General features: G+C 41.9%; 1 protein-coding gene across 4 annotated transcripts in view; it reads left to right on the top strand.

The window, feature by feature from the left end:
- Nucleotides 1-27,439, top strand: part of NEBL (nebulette) — a 143,019-nt gene that overhangs the window by 75,682 nt on the left and 39,898 nt on the right. For 2 of the 4 annotated variants that reach the window (XM_069959039.1, XM_069959036.1), the window contains exons 1-4: nucleotides 11,656-11,741; nucleotides 18,970-19,057; nucleotides 19,137-19,208; nucleotides 25,737-25,832. In XM_069959039.1, the coding sequence (XP_069815140.1) occupies nucleotides 11,731-11,741; nucleotides 18,970-19,057; nucleotides 19,137-19,208; nucleotides 25,737-25,832 (267 nt within the window). In that variant the 5' untranslated portion in view covers nucleotides 11,656-11,730. Of the gene's footprint in view, nucleotides 1-1,199; nucleotides 1,308-3,235; nucleotides 5,161-5,704; nucleotides 5,858-6,866; nucleotides 6,982-11,655; nucleotides 11,742-18,969; nucleotides 19,058-19,136; nucleotides 19,209-25,736; nucleotides 25,833-27,439 lie in introns of those variants that run through there. The other 2 variants (XM_069959038.1, XM_069959040.1) reach the window with 2 other exon arrangements.

Raw genomic sequence — 27,439 nt, 5'->3', positions numbered from 1 at the left:
TACGATGTGTGTACGCTCCGGCCGGGATTCCATTGAGAATAAGGCTATGTTCCCCTCCTCAAAATTACGGCCGTAGTTCTGTGGCGAGAACTACGGCCGTAGTTTTACGCAGTGTGAACATAGCCATAAAATGGGTAAAGGGGGTGATTCGAGTGACAGGTGAGTTAACTGTTGTTTTTTTTTATCTTAAACTGCAGGTAACCCCTGCCTGACTGCAGCAGGACTCCAGCGAGTAAACCCTGCTGCGGTTTACTTCTTCTTGAAAGTCAGGGGTAGCCTTATACGCCGGAAAATATAGTATATATATCTTTGTGGTAAAAGATCTAGTATAATTTTATAAATTGTTCATTGAAATCCCTAATCATTCTGTGTTAAGGAGTCCAGTGGGCGCTGTCACTCAATGGACTGGACTCTTAAAGTGACACTGTCACCTTTTTTGCATTCTGACATCTCTACACAGGTGTAAAGGGTAAATTTAGCGGTTTTCATACCTTATTTTATATCATACGTCATGGTGCTTGTTCAAGTAAAAAGTCATCTTTTATCATCTGCAAATTTTGTTAAGTGGGCGGGGCCTCATGGCATTAGCGCCACTTAGCCCCACCCACAACACCACAGTTGGCCCCGCCCCCTCGCCAGCCATTGGAACAGGCTGGCCAAAAGGTCTAGACCCCACCCCCTTTACGTTGGCCAACCAATGGGCGTCAAGGGGGCGGGTGCCATTGTGGGCAGAGCTAAGTGGCGCTAATGCCGCAAGGCCACGCCCACTTAATACAATCTGCAGTTGATAGAAGCACACTTTTTACTTGAACAAACACCATGACTTTAATATGAAATAAGGTATGAAAAACGCTAAATATACCCTTTACACCTGTGTAGAGATGTCAGAATGCACAAAGGGGTCGACAGTGTCACTTTAAGCATGGAAACATCGAAGATTTCAATCAATAAATTATACAGTATCTTTTGCCATTAAGATATATATTAATCCGCTCAGCTTCTTCTGCTCTATAACCTGTATCCTGTACCTGTATCCACCCTCTCCATGGAGCAGGCAGACAGCGGGAATCTGATGCAGAGCGTTCGGGTTCATACAAACCCGAACCTCGGAGGGTTCGGACCATCCCTACTTAAAAGTAATAAAATGTCTCCAATGATCACATAGTAACCTGTAACTGATAAACGTATTTCTTTTGCAGGTAAAATATAAGAGAGACTTTGAAGAAAGTAAAGGACGCGGCTTCAGCATTGTCACGGACACACCGGAGCTACAGAGACTCAAAAAAACCCAAGAGCAGATCAGTAACGTATGTCCAAGTGTCTCCCTCCCTATAGAGTGTGGGGACAACAGCAGTGCGGGTGTGAAGCGTTTGTATTGTTGGTGTGTGTGGTGTGTGGTGTGTGGAGATATAGTATATGAGCCTTTGTGTGTGTAGAAGTGTCAGGTTCAAGTGCAAAAAGAAAAAAAAAAAAATATATATATATATAAAATAAAAATATAAGATGTATCCTCCAATAACCTGGCATAACTTGGCAATGCTCATGGAAACTGTATTGGTGTCTATAATGGTTGGCTATAATAGGTGATTCGAGGATGCCTGACCACAACGTTTTAGGATCCTGAAAGAAGAAAACCACTTCAAAACAGGTGATTTTTAAATTTTTTAAAATTATTAATCTACTTTCAAATGTCATGGAGTTAAATACAATCAACAACAACAACACTTTGATATGTTATAGCAATTTGTCAAAAGTTTGACTGGTTGGGGGGTCTGGGTGTTCAGGTGGGTGTTGCTAAAGAAAATTTAAGTGCTTGTTCTCTCTTGTCTGCGCACTACGTTTTTTTTTTTTCATTGCTGCGGCCAGGGAGTACGCCAGGGAGAAGGTGCAGATTCTTCCCTTCTCCCTGGCGTATGCCTGCCGTATCCCTCGCTTGTCTGATGGGCAGGTGGGGGTGGGGCAAGGTTAGGAGGAGGGGCTCCCCCCCCCTACCTGATTCCCCGTGATTTATGTCTGGTGCAGAATTCTGTAGAATTCTATGGCTGGTGCAGATTGGGCCGGATTCTCTAAGAGATGTGCGCCGGCAGGGCAATCGGGGCGAGGCCTGATTTGAGACCAGCGCACTAGTAAATCCATACCTACCTGACTAAGATCATCTTGGTCCCAAAGACAGAGAGCAGGGAGAGAAGCACTTCGCCACACTTTTCTCTCCCCTGTTGTTCTATTGATCGGTCAGAGCAGAACTTTTCACATGTCTCTAAGACACAGTAAAACCCTCTCAAGTACACAATAAACTCCACCAGCCAGGTATCCTAATGTATAAGGTTAGTATTAGTATAAGCCCTGATCTGCTCTCTTTGATACTCAGAGAACTTTATAGGTTTAGGCTATGTTCACACAATGTATCTTTTCGTAAAAGAATGGCCGTTGTTGCAATCGGCAACAACGGCCTTACTTTTAACAAAAAGATACGTTGCCTTGTCTTCTATGGAATCCCGGCCGGAGCGTATACACATAGTATATGCTTCGGCTGGGATCTCTCTGTCAGTGCACACTGTGGAGCGAGCGGCTCTGGATGCTCGCTCCATAGTGTGCAGTGGGGAATTCTGATGAGGGCGCACGGATTCGCCCGCATCAGAACTCTGCGGCTGCGACTGCAGTATCAACTGGGATGATCTTTTCAAAGACCGGCCGTTCCGTGACCCGGCCGGGTCACAGAACAGCCGGTCTCTTATGCAATGTGAACATAGCCTTATTTTGTAACTCCATGTGCCTTGATTTTATACAACAGTATGAAAAGTTTTTGTGCCGTGTTCCATCAAACATCATATTACGCAGATATTCTGGCCTAGATGCTGAAATGTTCCTCTCGTCTTTCGGTTTGGACAACTATGCACTTTTCCTGTTTTTGTAACCTAAGTAAGTCCGTCCACTTTACAGAGGCTGAGAGCTATTTCTGATCTCATATGCTGAGTAGTAAAAAGGGATCCTGACATCTATGCAAAAGCAAAACCTGTTTGTTATCCATGCCATCAACATATATCCCAAGAACCTATATTCTTTAACCCTTTGCCTACGCAGCCTCTTTTGGCCTTAATGCCCGGGGCCTATTTTTCAAATCTGACCTGTGTCTCTTTATATAGATATAACTCTGCGATTCTTTTAACTATCGCGGTTATTCTGAGATTGTTTTCCGCGACATATTCCTCTTTATGTTTGTGGTATACTTTGGTTGATACACTCAGTAGTTTTTGTAAAAAAAAGAACATTCGCGCAAAAATTTGAAAATTTCTGTATGCTCAAAATTCTCTTTTCCTAAGAAAAATAGTCATGCCACAAAAACTTATTATTACTGCAACATCTACAACATGTCTGCTTCATGGTGACGTCATTTGTTAAACGTCCTTTTACTTTTTAGGATGTTAGAGGGCTTCGAAATTTTGCAGCGATTTTTCAAATTTTCAGGAAAATTTCAAATTCGGATTTTATTAGGGACCAATGCAGTTCTGAAGTGGATTTGTGGGGCCTGAATGTTAGTTACCCCCATAAATCCCTCCACTGTAAAAACTGCACCCCTCAAAGTATTTAAAGTAACATTTCATAAGTTTATTAACCCTTTAGGTGTTTGGGAGAAATTTAACATTTTCATTTTTTTGGCAGATATTCCATTTGAATCCCTTTTTTTTCTCTAACACAGCAAATACTTACTAAGAAATGGAACTTAATATTTATTCCCCTTATACCAATGTTTCTAGAAATCCCCCATATGTGGCCGCAGTGCGTCACCTGACTCAACCACAGGACGCAGACATGACCGAGGCCTGGAGAATTTTAAAATCTTTAGAATGCAACATTGGGGGAGATTCATTAAAACTAATTCAAGGGAAAAATGGAGCGATTGGTCTTCAAAACCAATGAGGGTGCTGAGATCTGAAATCTGACTGATTCTTATTGGAAATTAGTTGAGGAGTCACTGTCATGAAAAATAACTTCTTATTGATCACAAGGGGTTTCACTCCTGAGACCTGCTGTGATATAGCCGGGCCCCGGACATATCTCTGTTACAGCCAATTAAGTCAATGTAAGTCTATGAGACTTGTCAGAATAGGTGGCTGGCTGGGGATTGGATCACGTAAATGACTTGGACTTTCGTAAATGTCCCCCTCTATGTATGGGAGTCTCCCAACACCTGTGTAAGGTGTAGAATAAATCCACAATCAACAATCCAAGGGTAGGAAGCCAGCTGGTCATATAACAATGAAGTATACAGGTATCACCAATCTGGAAAATTATATGTATTGTCTCTATGGTCACAACATCTCAACCCCCTGTTGAACTTGAATCTCCATAGATCTTTATTGTGATCTGAGATTGGTTCAGTATTACAAGTTATTTCCATCATTTGAAGCATTATGCCTAAAATATCCCAAATTATATTTCCAGATTATGCGATATTTTAATATGACTCTATATATTGGCACTTGCAGCCTTCCATGGAGCCTTCCAAACTTGTGTGAAAAGGACTGAGGTGCAAATGATGATGATGTAGCTTAATTCACACATGTGGCCTACATATGGCTATCCTATGGCCAGACTCATGCATTTCCTGAATAAGCAGATGTCTGGACAATCATTGTGCTAATATGGAATCTACGGTTGGCCATAGAGGTTTAATTGTAAATGGTGCTGGGTACTGTTGAGCGAACTAACCAAACTGTTTGGCTTAAAGGGGTACTCCAGCAAAAAGCTTTTTCCCAGTAATTGAAACACATTACAAAGTTATATAACTTTGTAATATGCTTCAATTACCTATCTGCGGCCCTTCCCTATATTTCCCCCCCTCAACCCCCCACCAGGAAGTGAAGTAAACTCATTCTTACCTAATGACTTTTGACCCCAGGTAGCCATTTTGTGACAATGACATCATCAAGACGGAGGCGGATCTAAGCCCTGTTAGGCCAATCTCCCTTGCTCTGATTGGCTGAGCAAGCTGTAAGCCATCTAACAGTTTTACAGAATCAGTTAGACATCACAGGAGACAAAGTGCATCATGGGAAAAACCCCAAACCAGGAAGTGAAGAGAAAATGAAGCCACCAACTGGAGCTTCAGGGACCTGCAAACAGGAGGAAATTGAAACGGAGACAGACTCCGGATTGATGGTAAATGTAAAAACTATGTTTGATTTGATTGATTGATTGATTAAACATTGTTGTTCACACAATGTTTGCTACGGTCATCGAAATAACCATCATGTCAATTATTTCCGGCCGTTGTCAATACACTTCAATGCAATTTTAATTTACAACAATGGCTGATGTTTGATACTCAAAACAATGACCGTTGTTGTGAGTGCTACATAATGTCCGTTGTTTATACAGTGTGTGTACATAGCCTCAAAGTGTACCTTTCACAACGGCCCGCTTCCAGATCAGCAGCGAGTTCCTCTGTTAATCTGGAAATTTAGTTCTCTATGGATATATGGATACAGAAACGCAATGAGACCATAGGCTTGACCCCATTGGGTCCAATACTGCATTACATTATTATTGCATGTCTGTATCCACGGAGACCAGACATCTGGATTAACAGAGGAACTCACTGCTAATCCGGAAGTGAAAGGTACACTTTAAGGAATCAAAATCTAATGAATGTTAACATTACCTGTATGATGCCTTACAATTCCATATACATATCACTATAAAGAAGACAAGTGCCCTAGACGATCGATCTGTTCTGGAGCAGATGACTGAAGGCCGTACTTCTGAAATGGTGGAATGGTTGAGTAGACACGACTGTATTGAGATGGAGAACAGGACGTGCAGAGCGTCAGGATCCAGCACCAGGGAATCTCGGCAGGTTAGTACATTTTTTTTTTTCAAACCACCTTTAAGAGTAGTAATTCAGAAGATAATCAGATAAGTACATTACCTTGTGGTCTCCTCAAGGCGAAGCAGAATTCAATACAATCCTCTGCTATACAAGACACTGTATTTCTGTGGCTTCTTTAAAAGGGTACTCCGGAGAAAATCTTTTTATTTTAAATCAACTGGTTTCAGAAAGCTATATAGGTTTGTAATTTACTTCTATTTAAAAATCCCCAGTCTTTTAGTACTTATCAGCTGCTGTATGTCCTGTAGGAAGTGGTGTATTCTTTCCAGTCTGACACAGTGCTCTCTGCTGCCACCTCTGTCCATGTCAGGTACAGTCCAGAGGAGGAGAGGTTTTCTATGAGAATTTGCTACTGCTCTGGACAGTTCCTGACATGGACAGAGGTGACAGCAGAGAGCACTGTGTCAAACCGGAAAGAATACACCACTTCCTGCAGGACATATAGCAGCTGATAAGTATTGGCAGAGTGGAGATTTTTAAATAGAAGTACATTACAAAGCTATATAACTTTCAGACACCAATTGATTTGAAAGAAAAACATTTTTCCTAGAGCACCCCTTTAAGGTTCCTCCTAGTTGGGAAAAAAATACATCTGGATAATATAGTAAATAATAACAATAATAATAATAATAATAATAATAATAATACAGGAAATAATTTAATAGGGCAAATTTAACAGGAATCTGATATTCTTATGGCAGCCAATGGGATATAAGGGTGTTTTGTGCAGTAAACACTAAAGGCTTTGACTGCAATTGAAATAGATCCTGATTAAATATTCCGCCACTCGATCTGCAATACCTCCTGACAATTTCTTGGTCCTTTCGAGTATTGATGAAAGGTACAATGTAAAAAGCTGTAAGCTCAAGATTAAGAGAGACAATTCTCAGTGTCTTGCAGAAACAGAATTACCGCTTCCAACATCCAGTAGCTCTGTCTTCATTACAGCCCCTTCTTCTTCATCTTCTTGTTCCAGCAGAGACATCCGAAAGCAAGTCTAAGTGGAAAGGCAAGGACTGAAAGGAAATAATTGTCCCCTTCCTCCCGTGATATGGCCAAACTCAAAGGGGACACCTGGCAAGGTTTACGTGGTAAGGAAATGAGATCTACTTGAGAAATTCAGTCGATGGTTTCCAGGGGAATGTTGCTGTTGAAAGCAAACTCTCTTGAGCTAAATGGGCCTATTGTCCCGGGGACGTCCTTTATGCACTCCCAGTAGCTCTGTTGAATTTTAAGATGCGGTGTCTTATTTTCTCAATCTGGCAAACAGTGGATTTGAAAGGCTTCAATTGTGTCATTTGCACTTTGTATGTTTCTCTTGTTGCGGTGGTGGATAAAATGGGACCGGCAAAAAGCAGTGGTGTGCCGAAGTACCATCATTACAATTACAATGATGATACTTCATTTCAAGATCATTTAGTTGATACTTATCTTAAAGTGTACCCACTATCTAGACAACATATGAAGAGGGTGAGACCACCCCCTGGCAAATATACAGAATCGCCACAGCCAGGGGATGCAGTAGTAAAAGAAAGGCAGCAACATCGGCAAGGTGTAAAAAAAAGTTAAAGCTTTAGTTCCTCGTTTACAATCAAGAGTCATGCCGGGATTGTTGTCAAAGGAATGGATGACAACCACATTTTTTCACTAGAAATCTCATACGCGACGTAACATAAGGACATATGTTTTTCCAGATTGGAAAATTATGGAATGACTCACATAGTAGTTTACATTTCTAAGAACAAATACTAGCAAAAGTATAAAGTATAAAAGAAAAAGGAAAAGTGCTAAAAGAGCTGTGGACTTGGCAGTCTGAAAGGAAGCAAGAGAGTTTACAATGGAAACAATGGAAGATGCGGATCCAACATGGAGTGGAACGTAGCAAAAGATGTTGGTTGTTCCCAGTCAGCTTTGTGTTAGTAGAAATAATATGGTAAGGATAGAAAAGCAAAACATAGGATTAGATCGAGGAAGATGTTAAAGCTTTAGAATGGGAACTGTAAAGCAATAAAGACACGCTTCACTTCCCGCTGTCCATTGGTCAAGCTGCCCTAAAGACTTATACCAAATGCACTAGCACGCTCTTCTCCTGGTTTAGTCTCCTGATTGCTGGGGTCTCAGTAGTGAGATCCCCAATAATCAAAACTATTGATATGTCCCCGTGTTTTTTTCTAACCGACAGGACCCATTTAAATATAGAAAAGCCAAACAAAAGCTAGCAGCACTGACAGCTAATCATAGAGTGTGGAGCATTGGATGAAAGTGGTAATAAGTGATGAGTCAAGAATCTCCAATGCCCAAGGCGATGGTGCCGAAAAATGAAATTCTCCGCTCATATGGGGTTGTTTCAGGTAAAGGACCAGGGGAGATTTCATTATTTACCACGGGTATCAGCGCACAGATGCATTGATTTTGAACACATTTCTCATCAATAGAATATAGATTTTGTGATATCAATTTCCGGGATGATAATGCATTGTGTCATAGACCAAAGAGTTTGAAAATTTTATTAACTCTGATTAGGTAAGATGGAATGCTTTATTATTAGTGAGGTCCGAGGCTCTGAGTTATGGGTATGTGCACACTGAGGAATTCTCGAGGAATTGTAGAGGAACGTTTTTTGCTTGAAATTCCTGGCCTATTCAGCTCTGGCAGAAAAGGAGCAGAAATTGAGCAGAATTCAAGCAGAATTTGAGCAGAATGCAAGCAGAATTCAAGCAGAATGCAAGCAGAATTTTTGCCCCCATTGACTTCTATAGGATTCCTCTAGAAAAATCTGCCCAAAGAATTGACATGTCAATTCTTTGGACAGAAAGCAGATTTGCGGCAAAAATTTCTGCTCTGAAATTCTGCAGTGTGAACAACAGAGTGGAAATCCCAGTAAACACAATGGGACATTGCCCTGTTCATATTTAACGGGAGGAATGTCAAGCTGAAATAAGAGCAGATTCTTCTTTAATTCCTCACCTTTTCCTGTTAAAAAGATCCATAGGAGCTCACACAGACAGGACAACACGTTTTGTCCCCATGCACGCTTAGAGGGGAAATCCAGGTAGAGGTAAAAAAAAAAAAAAAAGAATCTTCTGCAGAAGCAAATAGCATTGCTTACTCATCTATCCCAGTTTTGAAACTACCAAAAATCCATTTGTTTGGGGTTGCTCTGTATTGTGTGACTCATGGTTGTGCAGTTGTACACTGTACTACAGGTTCCAGAATGCATTGCTTTCCCTCAGCTGTTCATCACATTCCTCCACCCTGCACATTCCCTGCCCATATCAGTTGCAGAACTTTTAGGCTGTGTTCACACATTAATATGCAAAAGAGGAGTCCGTGGAGCCTCATCATAGAGTCTCAAAATACAGGACTAGCCAGATATCCCTCTGGGAAGGACCCAGCCAAGGGGTAGCTCCTGTAAGGAAACCACCAAGTTAAATGGCCCTATAAGTCAATGTAATGACAAGGGAAAAACGAAGGCCAGGTATCCATCCACAGACAGCTGTTTCGGGGTGTTGCCCCTCATCAGTGTGTTCACACATTGCAGTTTCATTGTGTTACAGAATTAATTGCAGTTACCTGTGTGGCAGAACCGTATAGATATGGTAATACATTATATAGACACATCTATATAACTTTTAATGTACTTTAAAGCGTAACTGTCATTTCAGGGTCATTTTTCTGAAAACATTAAATATCAATAGTACAAGCGATTTTAAGAAACGTTGTAATAGGTTTTATAAACCAAAAGAGTTTTCTTCTGTACTGAAAAAGCAATCTCCCAGCCTCCCCCCTCACATCAGAAGCAGCAGGATTTCTGTCTCCATTATGTGGCTATGGAGAAGGGAGGGGCTGTTAGGAGTGACTGAGCACGGAGCAGTCCTGCACAGCACAACACCCTGCAATCTTCTCTCAGTAAGTTCATAGATAAGCACTGACCTTTCTGACACCTGAATTTAGCGTTTTAGGTGTTCAGAGAGTCTACAAACAGCTGACCTTCATGTCACCTCTTCCTGCTCCCTCGGCCCCTCCCCCCTTCATAGGCTTACAATGGAGAGAGCAGAGCCCGTCTTCACTGGCTTCTCTGTAATGAAGACGTGTTTGCCTGATAATGCACAGATAAGAATTCAGGGGGGAGGCTGGGAGATTGCTTCTTGAGTACAGAAGGAGGCTTTTTTGGCTGATGAAACCTATTACAGAGTTTCTTAAAATCGCGTATACTACTGATTTCTGCAATAAAAAAAAACACATGACAGTTACGCTTTAAATTTAAAGCGTAACTGTCATGTTTTTTTTTATTGCAGAAATCAGTAGTATAAGCGATTTTAAGAAACTCTGTAATAGGTTTCATCAGCCAAAAAAGCCTCCTTCTGTACTCAAGAAGCAATCTCCCAGCCTCCCCCCCTGACTTCTTATCTGTGCATTATCAGGCAAACACGTCTTCATTACAGAGAAGCCAGTGAAGACGGGCTCTGCTCTCTCCATTCTATCCTTATGGAGGGGGGAGGGGCTGAGGGAGATGAGGGAGCAGGAAGAGGTGACATGAAGGTCAGCTGTTTCTAGACTCTGTGGGCAGCTAAACCGCAGGATTCTGGGGTCAGAAAGGTCAGTGCTTATCTATGAACTTACTGAGAGAAGATTGCAGGGTGTTGTGCTCTGCAGGACTGCTCCGTGCTCAGTCACTCCTAACAGCCCCTCCCCTCTCCATAGCCACATAATGGAGACAGAAATCCTGCTGCTTCTGATGTGAGGGGGGAGGCTGGGAGATTGCTTTTTCAGTCCAGAAGGAAACTCTTTTAGTACATAAAACCTATTACAGAGTTTCTTAAAATCGCTTGTACTGTTGATATTTAATGTTTTTCTTTTCCCAGAGGGGGCGCTGTCAGGAATAGAACACTTTCCTTTAGATTTCCCAGCAGATTGCAGCTAATCGCTGGTGGTCCTAAAGCATACAATGATATCAGCAATGATATCCAGGAATACATTCTATCATTCAGCCCTAACGCCAACAATCTGTTATAAACAGTCAGGAATTACTTTTCTTGAGCTGAATCCTCTAACACATTGCAATGTGACAAGTTAAAATATAGTTAAATGAGCTATTTGCAGATATTACACCTAGTGCCAAGTTGGATAGGAGGAACAGCTTTTCCCTCGGGCTGACTGATAATATATTTAGAAGAGCTTCTATTGGTTTTGAACACTTTTCAATCTGCCTGGAGAAATGTACAGATCATTGAATTATTGAGCAAGTGCAAACAGGCCTAAGGTGATCTTATTGTCCATATGCGGCCTGGTGTCTTATGCCTCTAATATATAATGCATGTCATCATTTACAGAGGGTCTGGCATATATATATATATATATATATATATATATATATATATATCTTTATTATATTACTACTTAGGATACTCATAGTAAAGATGTATTCCGGAGACTCATTTCTTTTTCTAATACATTGCTTTTATACTTTACTTTGTAATATAACTTCATTAAAATGTATACTTTGTACATATATACAGGGTGGTCCAAAAGTAGGAGGACAGTATGTGTAATAGGGTTATGAAGGGGGAGATTTATCAAACATGGTGTAAAGTGAAACCGGCTCAGTCGTCCCTAGCAACCAATCAGATTCCACCTTTGATTCCTAACAGACTCTTTGAAAAATGAAAGGTGGAATCTGATTGGTTGCTAGGGACGACTGAGCCAGTTTCACTTTACACCATGTCTGATAAATCTCCCCCTTCATAACCCTATTATACATACTGTCCTCCTACTTTTGGATGAGTGGGTGTCAGACCCCTGGGATCCCACCAAACTATAGAAATTGCTGACAGTGTTAGATGCTGTTAGGGTAAGGAGACACATGGTACCTTTCATATATCTGTCTGTGCTTCCATTATGTAGAAAAATGCTTTATTCTCTAGTGCAAAGTGTCAAGTTCAATGGGAAGTGTATCTTAAAGGGTTTGTCTAGTTTTCAGGCTCCTTATCTATTAGCCACAGTGTAATGCTTTACTTCCCCTTTGGTGGCGCTGCAGAGACAGAGAACACTTACTATTAGATTTCTCTACAGATTACAGCTGATCACTGGTCCCAGAATAAACTTGTGATACATTTATTGTCAAGGGGCCCTTTAAATAACCATGCTGTCAATGCCTGGGCTTAATATAGAGGATGTGAAAATGAGCAATTTATTGTCAGATTAGTCTAAGGTCTCATGCACAAACCCACAGTATACGGCCCCTCAACAGTCTGTGGGGCTGTACTGTATGACTATATACCGACAGCATCATAGAGTTACACTATCTCTGTAATACGGAGCTGTATACTGTGCTACAGGAAGCAAAAGCAGATGTATATGTGAGAAATAAAAAGCACCATACAGGATGCCTTGTATTCCCTTCTATAAGGTTGTGTCATCTGGACTGACAAATACCTTGTGGAAACCCCATGAAGATGCTGAATATTTCCCATCTCAAGTCAGACAGTGGACATGTGAATGACACGAGAATTTATCGGTGCAGAATCCATGAAACGCTTCAAGGACCTGTTCATGATGCTTACTGAAATTGTATTGATTAACCCTCGCCTCTACCCTCAGGTCTCTTCACTCAATGAATAAAGTTGAGATTAGCTTAGAAAATCAGTTCCGAGGGAGGGCTGAGATTGAAACATAACAATTTACATGGAGTATGAACCCCAGCTGTATCTAGGTACGAGGGCCCTGGTGTGACAGCTACTTCTTCACTGGATAAGCTCTATATGGTGACATACTGAGCCCCTGTCCATACTGCAGACCTGTGTGAGCACATGCAGACCTGTGTGAGTCAATTTATATATAAGTATTTATTCTTCTTTAATGGTGCGTTCATACCTACAAGATCTGCAGCTGATTTTCTGCAGCAGATTTCATTTAAATAACTGAACACAGCATCAAATCTGCTGCAGATCTGCTGCAGATCCTGTAGGTGTGAACGCACCCTAAAGGGGTTATCTGGGGAGTACAAAAAGTCCTGACTAGAGATGAGTGAACCTCGAGTATGCTCGAGTCGATCCGAACCCGAACTTTCGGGATTTGATTAGCATTGGCTGCTGAAGTTGGATAAAGCCCTAAGGCTATGTGGAAAACACGGATGTAGTCATTGGCTGTATCCATTATTTCCAGACAACCTTAGAGCTTTATCCAAGTTCAGCAGCCCCAGCTCATCAAATACCGAAAGTTCGGGTTCGGATCGACTCAAACCCGAACCCGGTTCGCTCATCTCTAGTCCTGACGTAACTGGGGTGGGTGCATTTCAGGAGCATTCTGTGCAGACTATATTTTCGTAAAATCACAGCTGTTGTATACCAGCCGTGATTATTATGAAAATATACGTTACCTCTCCGTCTATGGGATCCCGGCCGTAGCTTATACACATGATATACGCTCCGGCCGGGATCCCTAGCGGCGCTGCAAACAACTGACATGTCAGTTTTCTGCGGCTGCTATTCAGTGAATAGTGGCCGCAGAAGACCCTGTCGTGCACACTATGGAGCAAGCAGCTCCGGCCATACGCTCCATAGTGTGCTATGGGGAGTTCTAATGCGGGCGCGCACGGATGTGCCCACATCAGAACCCTGCGGCCGAAAAGATCATCCGGCCGGTACTGCAGTAGCGCCCGGGATGATCTTTTCAGAGACTGGCCGTTCCGTGACCTGGCCGGGTCACGGAACGGCCGGTCTAAAACATGGTCTGCACATAGCCTAATGTTGCGTGAACTTCATGAAAGGGTTTGGGTTAGGCAACTTCTTGGAACCTGAACACTTGCCATTTGCTTTTCTTCTCTTCTACCTGCTTACGACAGGTCAAAGAAAAGAGTAGCGATAAACTGAAAGGAGCCATACTGGGAGCAGTGGGGGAACAGGGGTAGATAAGTATAACTTTTTTTTTCTCCAGAGCCCCATCATTATATCACATTTTTGGAGACACCGGAACACCCTGTTAACCCTTGAGTTAAGAGAGTGCAGAGAGTGCGTAGAGTGGATACAACCCCTTGATGAGTCATTGTATTCTCCCCAATAAATAATGCTTATTGCGAGAACGGGAGAAGTGATGAAGAATAGCTTTGTGTGCCCAACTAAAACCAGGGGTACAGAATGGGCCCATAATATGGCCCCGAACAAATTATACACCTAAAACATGACCTAAAGTTCACAATTGGACATCACTAGGCCATCGCTTTGTACGGAATTTATAGTCTTGGTATTTGGTTGGTGATTGGGTGACTCAGATGAACTCCTTGATGCTATATAATTCTATATAATGCCATGCCCATTTATATGTAATTCCTGAATTATTCCTCACCAAACACCAGTTATTTATAGCTCGCTTGTAAATCGCAGCAATGTGACATAAAGCCCGGGCCATTACCTCACTCTTGGCAGTATTTGTCTCCAGCTCTCGTCGTGCGTCGTACCTGCTGACTTGGAATGACCTCCGCCTCGTACGCTCCAAATTGGTTACAGTCGCTGTTTAGATTAGGGCTGCTGTAGGCAATCAAAAACCCAGCAGGCTTCACAATGGGGCGAGCGCTCCTCCACCCCCCAGAAACCAGCAGGCCAGCTTAGGATAAGGCAGCGCACATACTTGTAGAGAGGTTATAAATTTAGGAGTTTATTTTACACCAATGTGTCATTGCTCTTTTCGTAGGATAGAAAGATGATTTGTGATTTTCTTTAGTGGTTATGAATGTGGGCCCCTGTCTACTTTGGCCATAGAGGACAGCGAATGACATTGTATTAAAACCAGTTTTGCTTTTTGGCCACTTTGGAGTTTCATTTTAGTGCCTAGATGTTCCATTGCGATAAACTAGATTGTAAAAATCCAGTTCACATGATGTGGCTGGAAACTTTGGAGAAAATGGCAACGTAAAAAGGTGCATAAAAATCTATAGAGGCCAGTTTGGCAAGATTTTGGTGATAGCCATTAAGAGATGAACGCAATTCAAGCATGCTTGAGTCTGTTCGCTTGGCATTTGATTACTGGTGGCTGAAGAAGTTGGAAGCAGCCTAGAGAGTCCTAAAAAACATGGAAACAGCCTTTGGCAGTATCCATGTTTTCCCAAACTCCCTAGGCCGCATCCAACTTCTTCAGCCACCAGTAATTAAATGCCGCGCTCGAGGTTTGCTCATCTCTAGTGGTCACCTCCTGACCAAAAAGTCACCTTCAGCAGAAATATGTCTCATGTGTACAGGGGCCTGTAGACTCTCTTTGAAGGATGTTACCATTAGCTACCTGTATTCTGTTATGTTCAGAAGGAGGAGGCATCATTTGTATAATATTGGATGCATGTACCAAGATCCAAAGCTCTTGGTGGTTGAGGGTGGGAACACTTGCATCCGTACCCAGTTAGGGTCCTATTACACGGGCCGGTGGCGGCCTGATCAATATTATGAACGAGCAACGATCTACTAGATTGGTGCTTGTTTTCTTGGCCTATTACACGGCCAGATAATTTCTTAGCAAGGGCTGCATGGACATCGTTAGCGGTGTCCGTGCATCCCTTGCCCAAATAGTTAATACATTACCTGTCAACATTCCCAGTGTTCTTCTGCGCTCTGCCTCCTCCCCAGTTCTGCCGCCGCAGCTTCAGAAGCTCTGAAGCTGCAGCGGCAGAACCAGGGTGGAAGCGGAGCGCGGAGCGCAGGCAACACTGGGAACGTTGACAGGTAATGTATTAACTACTTGTTCATTCATCAGTTCTCGGCCGCACATTACATCACTATTACACACAGCGATGTGTGGTTGGCAGCCACACAATGATTTTAGGTCTGGACCTAAAGAAACGATCAGCCGAGGACATTTCGAGACGATTTGGACGATTATTGCTCCCTGTAAAAGGCCCTTACTGGTTGCGATTCTGAATATTAGAGAACTCTGACTTCTTCTGCCTCCTCTATTCAGGATAATAACCTCTTGGTCAGAGGGGAGAGCGGTTAGAAAGAGTGAATATTTGCTACCGACAGGTTACAGCTGATCACTAATGATCTTTAGTAGAGATGAGCTCAATTCGAGCATGCTCCAGTCCGATCATGCAGCTTTGGAATAACAGTGGCTGAAGAAGTTGGATGCAGCCTTAGGGAGTCCTGGAGAACATGGATACCACCTATGCCCTTTGGCTGTATCCATGTTTTCCAGGACTTCTTAGGGCTGCATCCAACTTCTTCAGTAATCAAATGCTGAATGATCAAGCGAGCATGGTGGAGGTGCGCTCATCTCTAACCTTTAGGCAAACATAGAAGTAGGGACCTTAGCAAGAAGAAGAAGCAGATTGCGATTCTATTTTTGGACGACTCCTTTAAGCGCTGTGAGATACTAATACAGATAGGGTTGTGTGAATAGATACAGACTGCGGCTTTAAGCTGATTTTCTCAAAATGTTCAGTCTAAGCGGAGAGATTATTTACCATATTAAATATTAACCTGCCCTGAACTGCCGGCTGCACAGGGGATGACGAATTCACCGCTCAAGTATTTTTCTGCAGAGCGTGCTTCATCCGAGCGCGCCCTGTGATGTGTGCCATACCAAGCTTATCTGGGAGCACGCCGCTCAAGTCCGTCTTATCATCCATGCATGGTTTCATGCCTGATCAAATACTTTCCTGAGAAGTTCATCCCCAATGCTCTATATATCCTTACAACATGGCCGCAATGGATAACACAGATTATTTTCTAAAACACGTATAAATTTTCCATTGACATAGTGATGTCAGAACCGTACCATTATACAGAGATGAGCAATAGTATATAGGTCCTAGATAAGCACTTATGCTGACTTGTATTTGTCTTACTTAAAAGGGGTTATGCAGGCTTAGAAAAACATGGCTGCTTTCTTCTAGAAAGCTCCATTAAAGTGAATGGAGCTGAGATGTAATACCACACACAACCTGATGACAGTGGTGGCGCTGTTTTTGCAAAAAAGTAGCTGTGCTTTTTTTAAATCCTGGATCACCCCTTTAACTCTACTTACTACATCATGGTTTGGAGAATATTAACACTTCATGGTGGAATATTGTGGCCTGGGGATCACGTGGGTAGGCAGCTTTGCCCATGAGATGCCCATGAGAACCTGACTGTGACTGATGGTTGGGTCCAAGTGCAGCAGTTCTGATCAGAAATAACTTAGAATCCAGCTATTTAACCTCTTAGATGCCTCTATCAGTGTGAACGCAGCATCTAAGAGGTTGGACAGAAGAACTGTTACACCAGTATAACTACAGCATGGATTCCCATTAAGACCAATGGAATGAAGAATGAAGATTAGAAATGTCATTGGATTCCATGTACTAAATTTTATGAACATAGCCATAGGCCCTGCCAGATGCCTGGTAGTGGTGTGCTTGCTGACAGCTATAATAAACTGCAATACAGAAGTATATACTAAGAGATCACATCAGACTTTTATTTTTTGTGCAGCTGTGAAGATGCTCCTGAATAATCATAGTGCATGTGACAATTTAAAGGGATTATCCAGGACTAGAAAAACATTTTTTTTTTTTTTTTTTCTAAAATGGCACTACTCCTGTTCCCAGGTTGTGTGTGGTATTGCAACTCACATCCATTCTTTTTTTTTCAGGAACTGAGCTGCAATACCACGCCCAAACTGAGGACAGGGGTGGCACTGTTTTTGATAGAAAGCAGCTACAGGTATTCTGTTCCTGGATAATCCCTTTAATAAATCAGGTGAGTGTAAAATACTCTAAGGATAGATCAGATGTCAGAAACACAGCTATGATAAATTCTCCTAGTTGTGTCCAGAGGTCAGGCTAAAATAGAAACAGCAGTGTTATCAAGCAGATAAGGAGCAGTTTGCATAATGCAACTGATGAAACACTTTAAAGTACACGTCTTTCCTGGAATTGTTCAAGTCCTGTAGAGATGACTATAGAAAAACATAAAAACGTAATAAAACATTGCATTTTGAAAAAATACAAAAAGGCCACAAATGCAAAAAAAATGCGTAAAATAAAAACACTGCCCAGAGCAGCCAATCACAGCGCTGCTTTTATTTTTGAAGATTAGAATATAAAATAAAATCTATGCTGTGACTGGCTGTAACAAGGTTTATCTTATAGACAGTTGCCACCATGTATAGACAGTCCAAAACCTTGATTTAGAGTTAAAAGTAACTTCTGGCAGTGATGTTTGCGACTGAAAAATGCTAAAAAAAAAAAAAAAACCTGCATGGCTTTGTTAGATGAAGAACAAACTGATTTAACAGACAGGCTACAGGTACAGAGCCCAGTCTTTCCTAAGCTCCTTCTCCCCCACATAGCATATGCTAAGCTCCAGCCTCTGTTCTGTCCTGATGTAGCTGTTACTAGAGACAGATCTCTCCTAGAAACAGGCAGTGAACAGCAAGTAGCAGGGAAAGGAGACACCTAGTGACTAAAGCTATAGAGCTGTTTTACTAGGTTAATGAAGTGATTTCCAAAAATTTTAAGGCATTACACCTGTCACATGGGCAAAATTTAAATCGACAGTGACCATTTAAGAAATTTAAACAATTTTCATATAACTGACTATTTAGTCAGTATTTTTAGCCACATCAAAGAGTAGAATTGCTATATAAAAAGATCTGCACTTTTTTTTTGGACCCACTCCAGTTTATGGCTAAAATACAAATAAGTGTGAACCTAATCAGATGAGAAAGTATGAATTAGGCAACTTTTTATATTATTATTATACTTTATTTTTATTTTTTTAAGTACATCCATCCCATCAGTATACTTTCAGTTTTTTAGCTTTTATGCTACTGGGAAGGACTGTTTATGTAACACAGAGGTGTTATTGAGATCCTTGCGGCATGAAAGTACATTGTATTCAGCCATCTAAATATATATTATCACGGGCTGGCTACATTGTTACTAACGGCCACTTGAGCTATTCTCTATCAGGAAAACTCTGAGATAAGAGGCCTGTAGCACCATATACGGGTGAGCCCTCGATAACTTTAGCACAGCTAAGGAGACACCATCTTCAGTCCGCTTCATTGTCTCGCCTCTCACACAAGACGCTGACTTGGACTTTCTTGCTTTACAGGCTTAGATACAATTCTTCACCATCCATAAAGATGAAGATTCCCATCATCATTGACTCTACAGTGGATGACAGTGACGAGGAGGAAAAGGTAAAAATCTCTTCAAGTTTCTAAAAGATTCTGGGCACTTCCGTTTGTCAATAAGACTAAATGGTGTTTTTGATTTTAGGTTTTTCCCAATCCGGTATTGGAAGACAGAAATGTTGAATTTGCCAAAAAATGTACCGAATTTATCAGTGATGTAAGTGGAGGAGCTCCATGTTTTCTTGTGTCTTGTGTATTTGCTGTCTTTGTGGCTATGTTGATATTTAGGATAAACATACGACATGGATCTGACTTTAAGAGCAGGGATATAGCTAAAGAAGGTGCAAAGGTGACATTATTACTGGGTCCAAGTGCTTTAAGGAACCCTTTATGGACACCAGGATTATAAATAGCACATGGTATATAGGCAGCCCTGATACCGATTTTGCATTGTGACCCAAGTGCTTCAGATTATAATATAATATAATTGAACTTAAAGGGGTATTCCTATCTCAGGCTATGGTCACACGTAGTATGAGACCGGCCGTTCTGTGACCCGGCTGAGTCACGGAACGGCCGGTCTCAGAAAAGATCATCCCGGCCGGTACTGCAGTACCGGCCAGATGATCTTTAGCACCGCAGCACACGGATGCGCCGGCATCAGAATTTCCCACAGCACACTCCATTGTGAGCACTAAATAGCGGCCGCAGAAAACTGACGTTTTCTACAGCGCCGCTAGGGATCCCCACCGGAGTGTATACTATGGGGGACATTTATGAAATGTCTGCCCAAGGTGTACGTCAGGGAGAAGGTGCAGATTCGCCCCTTCTTCCTGGCATACGCCTGCCGTACGCCCCGCTCGCCCTGCTGGAAGCAGGTGTAGATCTAGTACGCCAGGCGCAGGTTTGGGCACCCAGCCCGCTGGATTCACTAAGAGGCGTGCGCCTTGCTGGTGAAAAGTAAGCGGGGCCTAATATAAGACTTAATAAGTCTTCACAAATCCCCCCTATGTGTATACCGTACACTCAAGCCGGGATTCCCTCAGCCTGCAGCACTACATAAGTACCGCAGAAATCACGGCTGTTGTAACAACGGACGTGATTTCTGTGGAACTTACGTAGTGTGAACATAGCCTCAGTTATTATCTCTTTACAGAATAGGATATAACAGGCAGATTGTGGGAAACTCACTGCTGGGACTCTTCAGATCCCAAGAATTATCGCTTTTCCCATAACAAATGGTGTTCTACATTGCTACCTGTCCATTCTCTATGGGGCTGCTGAATATGTGTTGGCTTTAACAAGATATTCCCACAAACTATAATTAGGTAGGTGATTGATGGGGTCTGATCGCTGGGACTCTTGACAATCACCAGCAGAGAGGAGAAATGTGCCCGAAATAAAAGGACTGGACCGCCACGGCTGCGTTCACTGTCCATGGAGCATTGCTCGGCAAAATTTGCAACATGAAACTTGTAGAACACTCCATAAACAATGAACAGCAGTGGCTGTACAGGTGTGGCCCACACCATTTATTCCAGCAACAACTATGATCCTATTCTTGGGATTGGTGGAGGTCCAAGTGGTCAGACCCCCACTGATCTGCTTGTTAATCAGGAAAGACCCTATTACACGTGGCGATCAACAGGAGCAAGCGAGCGCTGACCTGTCAGCTGGCTAGCTCCTCGTTTGCGGCTTGCTGCAAGTGCTATTACACATGCCAACATCAAGCAGGTAAGAGCAGGGGAGGCCACGGGTAGCTGCAGGGAAGGAGGCTTCCCGGGGGATGGTTAAATCGCCCAGACAGCCCATAGAACATGGCGGTGGTCCGCTGCCACCGCACCTGTTATGCGGAGCAGTGGCAGCAGATCGTTGCTATCCGTATCATTGGTGTTTCAACATGTTGAAAGACATTAAAAGAGAACGATCAGCCAACATTGTGCCTTTTATTACACAAAGCGATTATCGTCCGTAAAGGCCGATAATCGGCCAAATACGGTCGATAATCGCTTCATGTAACAGGGCCTTAAGTCTTTATAGATGGTGACATAAATGTACCGGTGCCCATATACTTAAAAAAAAATTCTTTTAAAACCCATTGACTTTAGAGGGTTTGTCTGACAGTCGAAAGCAGTGGTAAGAAATCTGCACCCCTCCAGCTGTTAAAAAAATAATGTACACAGAACAAGGCAATGGTGGCACTACTAGTCCCAGCAATCTTCTAGCTTATTTCTCTTAGATCGCAGCAATAACGGAGGTGCTAGTTTCAAAGTGCACAAGTGAACATCATGTTGTGAATAGAGAAGGAAATGAAACTGCACTCACCGATAAAATTTCTTCATCTTCATTAATTATCCATTGTAGGCTGTTTCACGCCTTTCTGGCGCTTCTACGGACCACTACGGGTGGTCCGTAGAAGCACTGGAAAGGCGTAAAACAGCCAGTCACCTTACCTCCATGGCGTCTGCTATCGCACTGTCTGCACCTTGTCTGATTTTGCCCGTTTTTACTCCGGATAATTAATAAAGATGTTAAAAAAATAAAATTTCCAAGATTTGGCTGTCCAGGCCTAATGGGAATTGTAGTTTTGCATCAACCGGATGTCTTTAGGTTCCCTTTCCCTGGTCTATACAAGACAATAAAACTAGCCTTGCAGGTATGGTCCACTCCTTGTCTTACGGGCGGCATTTCTCCTCCATAGACAGGGATCCCAGAGGTCAGACCTCTCCTATAGATGTGCTATCTTTAAATTGTGGGAATATCCCTTTAAGTCTATGATAACATTAGTAAACAGCCAGACAACATCTCCGACTGTCTAATATGTAAGGTTACCTCCTGACTCCTCACTTTACGTCTCCACCCTAATATCCGTTTAAAGCTGTTCTACTTAATGTAGTCTCTTATCTATAGCGGCAACCCATAAGTCTGCGCCTTCAAGGTCGAGCTGCATCTCTTCTCTCAGACAATATATAAAGTCTTGACAAGCTGCCAGCATATGGATAGAGCATCTCAACTACTTTGTAACCTTATAGTTCTCTTTTTTTATTTCTGTGTCAAATGAAATTCTATATCGGAGAGCACTGTAAACCCCACCGGGGAATTGCTTCCCTGGCTGTATTAACATAATGCAACATCAGTAATTAAAAGCTGAATAGATGCTTATATTGTACCAATGTGACTGGAAGGTCTGTCTCGCTAAAGCCACCTATAGTCAGCTACCTTGTAAGTCAATGAGCAACCCATTAAAAGTCTTGAGAATTGACTAGGATTCCTAGCTGAGAGCTAATTTGCATACATTTTCCCAGGAAGCATTGCCTGTAAGACCATATCCCTATACCAGCTGGCAGTCTCCACAAGGAGAAACCATACCCCCAAGAGCTAAACACATACATAATAGAAATGTAATGTGCCATTAGGTTTATTTGCTCAGCATTGTACTGTACTGTATGTTAAGGAGCAACTGAAAATAGGATAAAGAAGTTGGAATAAAGGTATCCGCACTTGACTTTTCTGGGGGAATATGGATAGAGGTTACTCTGCTAATACAGCTCTTAAAGGGAATCTGTCAGCTCTTCTTTATGCTAAGAGCTGCAAACAGAATTGGATAGCTGTTAGGGTATAATAGCAAACTGTACCTTTCCCGGAGCTGATTGTGGTTGCCAAACATAAAATCTGCATTTAATTTTTCATTCAAGTGTCAAGAAGGCGGAGCTGAGTTGCTCAAGTGCCACAGCTGAACCTCACCTCGCAGCCCTTCCTTGATTGATTAACAGAGCTCTTAAAGTTAATCAATAGGGGAGGGTGGGAGTTGAGGAATGAGGATGAACAAGGGGGCGTGCCAGGCAGTGACACTTAAGCAGCACATCTCCGCCTCCTTGACCTTTGGCTGAAAGATTAAAAGGGGATTTTTGTAAGTTTGGCAATTACCATAAGCTCAAGGAAATGTTTGCTGCTATTATATCCTAACTACTATCCAATGATCCTACTTCAATGGCTCTTGGTGCACTTACCTGTAGCTACAAATCACGGTTTGCCTTAGGTAATGACTTTCCTGATCTCTTAGGACAGACTTGATGTCTTCAGCAGCATACCATAAACCAGGGATGGGGAACCTTCGGCCCTCCAGCTGTTGCAAAACTACAATTCCCATCATGCCTGGGCAGCCAAAACTAAAGCTTTGGCTGCCCAGGCATGATGGGAATTGTAGTTTTGCAACAGCTGGAGGGTCAAAGGTTCCCCATCCCTGCCATTAACACTAACATACAGTCTAACATACTAAGATCTGCCAGGAAGAAACTAATAGATGATGAAATAATACTGTTGTTCAGAAGGTGTCAGCCGAACAGGAAAGATGAACCTATTGTCTATACAAGAAACCGTGTTCTAGAATGGTGGTCATACCATGAATCACATGACACAGTAGCCACATTGAGAGGCATGAAAATACATGGCTGCAGCTGAGCTGGGATGAAGCAGATTACACTGAAGAAATATTGCTAGTGAGATATGTTCAAACAACTTACCAAAGTGACAGCACCAGGGTCTATGTAAAGCCTCTCTATCTCTCTGGTAGGGTACACCTTAGCTATGCCCCAACAGATGCCTGTTAGAGATGAGCGAACCTCGAGCATGCTCAAGTCCATCCGAACCCGATCGTTCGGCATTTGATTAGCGGGGGCTGCTGAATTTGGATAAAGCGCTAAGGTTGTCTGGAAAACATGGATACAGCCAATGACTATATCCATGTTTTCCACATAGCCTTAGGGCTTCATCCAACTTCAGCAGCCACCGCTAATCAAATGCCGAACGATCGGGTTCGGATGGACTCGAGCATGCTCCAGGTTCGCTCATCTCTAATACCTGTGCATTTGACATGTACAAGTAGCAATGAATTGCAATATCCAAATATTACTATAAAGCATTAGCATACTATAGTATAGCATAGCGTACTATAAAGCGTGCTACATAAAAAATGGTGGAATTGTATTACTGTTCCCCATCCCTTAAAGTTCTACAACTCATCCTGCTAAAAACACAATGTTATAAAAGTAAGTTAAAAAAAAAAAGAAAAAGCCTTTTGGAATGCAAGGAGACAAAAGGGGTTAAAGAGTATTCACGTGCTATGGCTCTATTATGGTGGATCTGTAGGATATGCTATTGTTGTATGATTGGGAAGGGTCTATGCTCTAGGACCCCTGCCTATCATCAGACTGAATGGGCACAATTCCTTCTGGCAGTTTCTCTGCATGGTACAGTACGTGTCCTATTCACTTGCTAAGCAGGAAACGGCAGCAGGGCTCCATTTATATACAGTAGCGTTCTGGTTAGGAGAAATATTAATGAGGACTCACAAAGTGTATTTGCATTGATTTCTATGTGACATGTATATTATTACTGTATATAGTTGTTGCCTATGTATGACTTTTCATGCTATCCATAGACAGAAATGACAACACTGCCATCTTCAGGCCAAAGAATAATGCAGGACTAAGTTACAAAGTAAACATGGCTCAAAAAGCTTAGGAATACTAATGTACCATAAAGATTCAAATATTTTGACTATCAAGGCACAGACAGTTAAATTGCCTACCATATCTCCTTTAAATAACTTTAAATCCTTTAAATCCTTTAATATTTCCCTACCCTGTCTAACCAACTAATAATGGAGGAAGGGATTTTTGGGTAAAGAGGCATGGAGAATGTTACAGATACTACATATACTTGAAGGGGTTATCCAGGAAAAAGCTGCTCTTACATAACCAGCGCCACTTTTATTCTCAGTTTGTGTGTGGAATTGCAGCTCAGTACCATTAAAATGCATGAAGCCAAGTTGCAGTACCACATATAGCCTGAGGAATGGGGTGACGCTGTTTTGGGGAGAAAACAACTATGGTTTTCTAATCCTAATTGACAGCTTTAAAATGTTCAGTATTAAAAACAAAACAAAAACATGCCCCTTTAAACCTTTTAAAAAAATGCTGCGTCTTAATTCGTTTTTTGCTCTGGAAAACCCAACATGTCTGTACATTGCATGGACAGTTCTCATTTTAAATAAAGGAATATGTAATACCCTGTGCCACCTGTGGGGGTGCTACAGGCAAATTGAATACTTAAATACACACTGTCAGCAGGTTTATGCTGTCCTGTCTAAGAATAGCATAAACTAGTGACAGAGAAGCTGAACAGAATCACAGGATCACTATCCTCCAGAATAACATGGACAATAAGTAGTCCTCTCCATTATGTGCATGAGCCCAGTAGTCCTGGATATTCATGAGAAGTAGAAAGCTCCGCCCACCAGCTGCTGATTGGCAGTTTTCTATCCATGCTGTGTATAGTCAGCAACTGTCAATTAGCAGCTGGAGGGCAGGGGGGAGGGGTGTGGCAAGAATCCTATTCTCCTGCATATTAGGAGAACGGATGAACAAATTGATGGAAGTAAAACACCGATCTGTTCAGCGTTTCTGTTACTATTTTATGCTGCCCTTATTTAAGGCGGCATACACTTAGTATTGATCAGAGTTGCTGGGATGCAATCTGTTATGAGCTCATTGCCATCTCATACAAAAAGAATGAATAGTTATTAGTAATATAGTTAAGTCGCTATAGTGATGTAAGCAAAACTATATTCATCAAAGTTTTTTTTTAGTTTTTTCATAATTATTTCTCATAATAATGTTTTTTTTGTGTTTAAAATACCATTGTCTCATTGGGATTACATTGACTTGATGGACTGTTTTTACAGATCACCTACAAAGAGGAGTATAAAAAATCCAAGGGCAAGAATGAGTTTGTTCCTGACACTGCCAAACTGAAAGCTGTCACAGACTCCATATCGGAGGTAAGATTCATCTGACAACTCTGACGGCTTTGTATACTCTGCAATGTCATACTGGGTTTGAGCGCTGTGGAAAATATTCTTTTCTCCAGTGTATCGAGCATTTAAAGAAATAGGAAGAAGTTAGAAAGCATCAGGACAAATCTACATGTTTCCACGGTAACAGACTACAAACAAACCCAGTGTAGTCTGATTCTGCAGTGATACTTCTTTCTGTTTTGATCCCATTTCTTGTTAAAGGAGATGTCTGTCAAGGTGCAGAAGCATAATAAAGAATCCCGATGACCCAGTTTCGCCTGGGTTCTAGTGTTATCACGATGTGACGGGAAGGGCTCTCTCAGCCATTCAGTAACTGCTGTGGTGTCCCACCCCCAGTCATTGACTGGCAGAGCGGCATTCCTGAGCCCGGTCATGACATGGCAAACGTCTGGCAGGAGTTTGGGAGCAGTAATGTGGCACTGCGGGGGGACGGGGACAGGTAAGAATAGATTCTTTACTATGTTCCGGCACCCCCCTGCCTGCGCTGTATTTTTCATTTTGTTCGGACTTCTCCTTTAAGATTGTCTAGGATGACGTTGCATTTTGTGTTTACTTATCATTGTATCCATTTCATTATATTTAATTTTACTGTATACAAAAACACAGTCAACTACGCTACTATATACAGCAAAAAAGGGATATGTTGCGATCCATTGACTTTATAATGTAAGTGAATGGACAATAGACTGCTGTCTATTTATCTATCTATCTATCTATCTATCTATCTATCTATCTGTCTCCGATCTATCTATCTATCTATCTATCTATCTATCTATCTATCTATCTATCTCCTATCTATCTATCTATCTATCTATCTATCTATCTTCTATCTATCTATCTATCTATCTATGGTTGTGTTTACACAGAAAGATTTATCTGACAGATTTTGGAAGCCAAAGCCAGGAATGGATTTGAAAAGAGGATAAATCCCAGTCTTTCCTTTATGACCTGATCCTTGTTTATAGTCTGTTCCTGGTTTTGGCTTCAAAGATCCGTCAGATAAATCTGTCTGTGTAAATGCAGCATATCTATTATCTATCTATCTCCTATCTATCTATCTATCTATCTATCTATCTATCTATCTATCTATCTATCTATCTACTTATTATCTATCTATCTATCTATCTATCTTCTATCTATCTATCTATCTATCTATCTATCTATCTATCTATCTATCTATCTCCTATCTATCTATCTATCTATCTATCTATCTATCTATCTATCTATCTATCTATCATCTATTGGGTTGACAGGGGATTATATAAAATCCTCATATTTCTACAGCCCCTGTGGATTACTGGCATTCGTGTCTTTAGGAAGAGTTGCCTTATTCCCAATAAAACTCTATGCCCCTGATGACATATGTATGTAGTCATCTGCTCACCACCGCAGGGCACGTATGAGCTTACACACAGGACTACACGGCCCACGTGACCCCAGCAGTCTGGATCTCCTGATTTATTCCCGACAACTGCAGATATCCCCGGCAATACTTATCTCTCTGTTCCGCCTTTTAATGACATCTCACACAGGGACCTGAAATCGATTTCCAGGCTTGATGGCTATAGACA

The sequence above is a fragment of the Dendropsophus ebraccatus genome, chromosome 2, assembly GCF_027789765.1.
Source record: "Dendropsophus ebraccatus isolate aDenEbr1 chromosome 2, aDenEbr1.pat, whole genome shotgun sequence".
In the NCBI taxonomy this organism is placed as follows: Eukaryota; Metazoa; Chordata; class Amphibia; order Anura; family Hylidae; genus Dendropsophus; species Dendropsophus ebraccatus.
The sequence above is the reverse complement of the archived record's forward strand: the minus strand, read 5'-3'. Positions and strand labels throughout refer to the sequence as shown.